This window comes from Seriola lalandi, unplaced genomic scaffold (assembly GCF_002814215.2).
Source record: "Seriola lalandi dorsalis isolate HSWRI2012SDOR001 ecotype SW California unplaced genomic scaffold, Sedor1 jcf7180002052314, whole genome shotgun sequence".
In the NCBI taxonomy this organism is placed as follows: domain Eukaryota; kingdom Metazoa; phylum Chordata; class Actinopteri; order Carangiformes; family Carangidae; genus Seriola; species Seriola lalandi.
The window spans coordinates 5,881-8,320 of NW_019522867.1; the positions used below are offsets into that span (position 1 = coordinate 5,881).

At 37.7% G+C, this 2,440-nt stretch overlaps 1 protein-coding gene across 1 annotated transcript in view; it reads left to right on the forward strand.

Moving 5' to 3' along the window:
- Positions 1-2,386, forward strand: part of LOC111650501 (histone deacetylase 9-B-like) — a gene marked incomplete at its 5' end in the record, with an annotated part of 7,393 nt that extends 5,007 nt beyond the window's left edge. Inside the window, 2 exons of the mRNA XM_087172364.1 lie at positions 1,355-1,571; positions 1,935-2,386. Of these exons, the coding sequence (XP_087028490.1) occupies positions 1,355-1,571; positions 1,935-2,062 (345 nt within the window). The remainder of the gene's footprint in view (positions 1-1,354; positions 1,572-1,934) is intronic.
- Between the last annotated feature and the right edge of the window lie 54 nt (positions 2,387-2,440).

Sequence of the window (2,440 nt, forward strand, 5' to 3'; positions counted from 1 at the left end):
GGGCACGACTCAACAGTCAGACACACAAGCATTTGCTTGCATTTATATAAGTGCTGCTTAGATCATTCACAATTAATCCCTTGACTTGATTCAACCACCTGGTTTCTTTAATTCTTAGCATCATATCATTTTTCCTTTGTCACAACTCTGCTGTATATACAATTTTTTTGTTTTTCTTTAGAGCAGTGTTTTTGGACTAATTAGTGATATTGTCTTTTTTATCAGAGGTTTGCAGGGCTTCACATGTGGGGACATGTCCTCAATGCCATTTGTGTTTTTGTTTTTTTTTGTGTTCATTCTAAAGTGACTATTCATTTAGCAGGGGACTCAATGGTCTATAATATTTTCTTCTTAAATCCATGTTCCAAGTTATCAAATTTTATCACCAAATTAAAGGAAAATAAAGAACATATTCATCTCAGTGGTGCACAATACCTTAACCCTGCTGAGGTATGCCTTCAGTAGTTAAACTTTTGTGTTGGTCCTTTAAAAAGAATGGCATATGCAAATCAAATTCAGTGTCATCATACTTGTTTTGGTGTGTCAGGGATGGTAATTATCAGCTGTGTGTAACAGTGTTAGTGTGTTGTTGGGTGTTCATGCAAAGGACAAAATCTACCCTGGTTAAATTAGGATTAAAAAATAATGAAATAATCTAAAGTGAGACAAAATGCCAATATTTGACAAATGTCTTAAAATCTGTCATTAATACCAGTTGATAAGTATAAAAGCAATATGTCAATTGTGAGGAATATTACGTCAGGTTTTCTGTCAATACTGATGGACTGGATTTGTAAGTCTGGATCAGTTCAGGCCAGGCTGTGTGTGAGTGTGTGTTCGGACTGTGTATTCGGGTATCTCTGTTTTGCATTAGGAGGAGGGGGCGTGGGGAGAGCCTGAAACATCTGCCATGTTTTTGTGTTAGTTTAACTGTTGCTACTGTATCAGACTGTGGTCACCAGGGCGGCAGGTAGCGGACTATTTCACTTAGAGCCTGTGTGTTGCTCGACCTAATTTAGTCCAGATGATGTGGAATTGCGCCCAATCCTGACTCATTTAATTTATCTGAAACCTGCTCTGAATTTCACTGAAACTGAAATTGTTACACGTCAAAGCGTGACAACATTGCTTATTTTTTAACTGATTTATGGTCTTTTTATTTCTCTTTTAGTTTCCTCTTATTTTATGATGTTACTGTTTTCTTTGATAAAGTTCATTTCATCCAGGCTGTATGAAAGCATACTGCTTGACTCTATAAAAAATAGCCACAGTACACTCACAGGATTGTATAATTTATCTCCATGGGAGTGCAGTCTGAGCCCACTTTCCCATGAATGGGAAATGAATGGGAAAGTGGGCTCAGACTTGTGGAACCCACTGTATCTGCAAATACTGTGAATTGAGACTTACAGAAAAAATATCTGTCCCTTATGTTTTAGCCTCCGAGCCCAACCTGAAGGTACGATCCAGACTGAAGCAGAAGGTTGCAGAGAGGAGGAGCAGTCCAATGCTAAAGAGAAGAGATGGAAACATCATGACTCCTTATAAGAAGAGGGCCCTGGAGCTAATGGGTGTGTAATTATAGATTACATTTTTATTTTTTTCCCTGAAGTATTTTTCCTGCAAAAACATATGTGGAAAATTGTCTACATCACATTATCAGGTGTTTAAAATGTTCTCTGAAAACAATACAGGCCTATATCCTAGTTTTATTATTACAGAGTTGGAAAATAATGAGCAGTTTTACAATGCAGTAGCATATAATGGCTATTACACTTCAGTGTTAAGAAAGACCATTGTAATCAGGCAGCCATGACAGTACAGAATTAAACTGTTGTTAGGCTGCAGCTGTTAGGCAAAGTCTCTGTGTATTGTGTGTTGAGTGTAGTGAGTGAGCATGCATACTATGTGTCTAACTCCTTGATGTTTCATAGACTCTACACCCACGAACAGTGCCCCTGGCTCCGGCCCCAGCTCTCCCATAGGGGCCTCAAGTGCCTTGGGGGCTGAAAATGGACCCTCCTCTCTGCCTACTACAACAAAAACTGAGGTATGTTCATAAATCATCAAACACTCTGAATGATTTGCATTTCTGATGTTGTTCTGCATGGAAATTATGTGAATATTAAAACTATACTTTTATGTCAGGGCACTAAATGCCTGTGTGCCCTTTTGCTTGCAGCTATAAAAACAGCCAGTTGTCCTGTCTTTTACACTCCAATGAAAATGGCTCCCCACACAGACATTAAAGAGGCACAGTTTGACCCGCATGTCATGGTTAAAAATAAAAAATAAATGGACTCTATTAGTGTTAAAATTCTGAACAGAGACATTGCAAAAACAACAGTAGAAATTAAAATGCTGCACATTTTTCTATCCAACATTTTTTTTCCAGATGTGCTGTACAATCAATTTTATGTATTGCAAAAAAAAAAAAAAA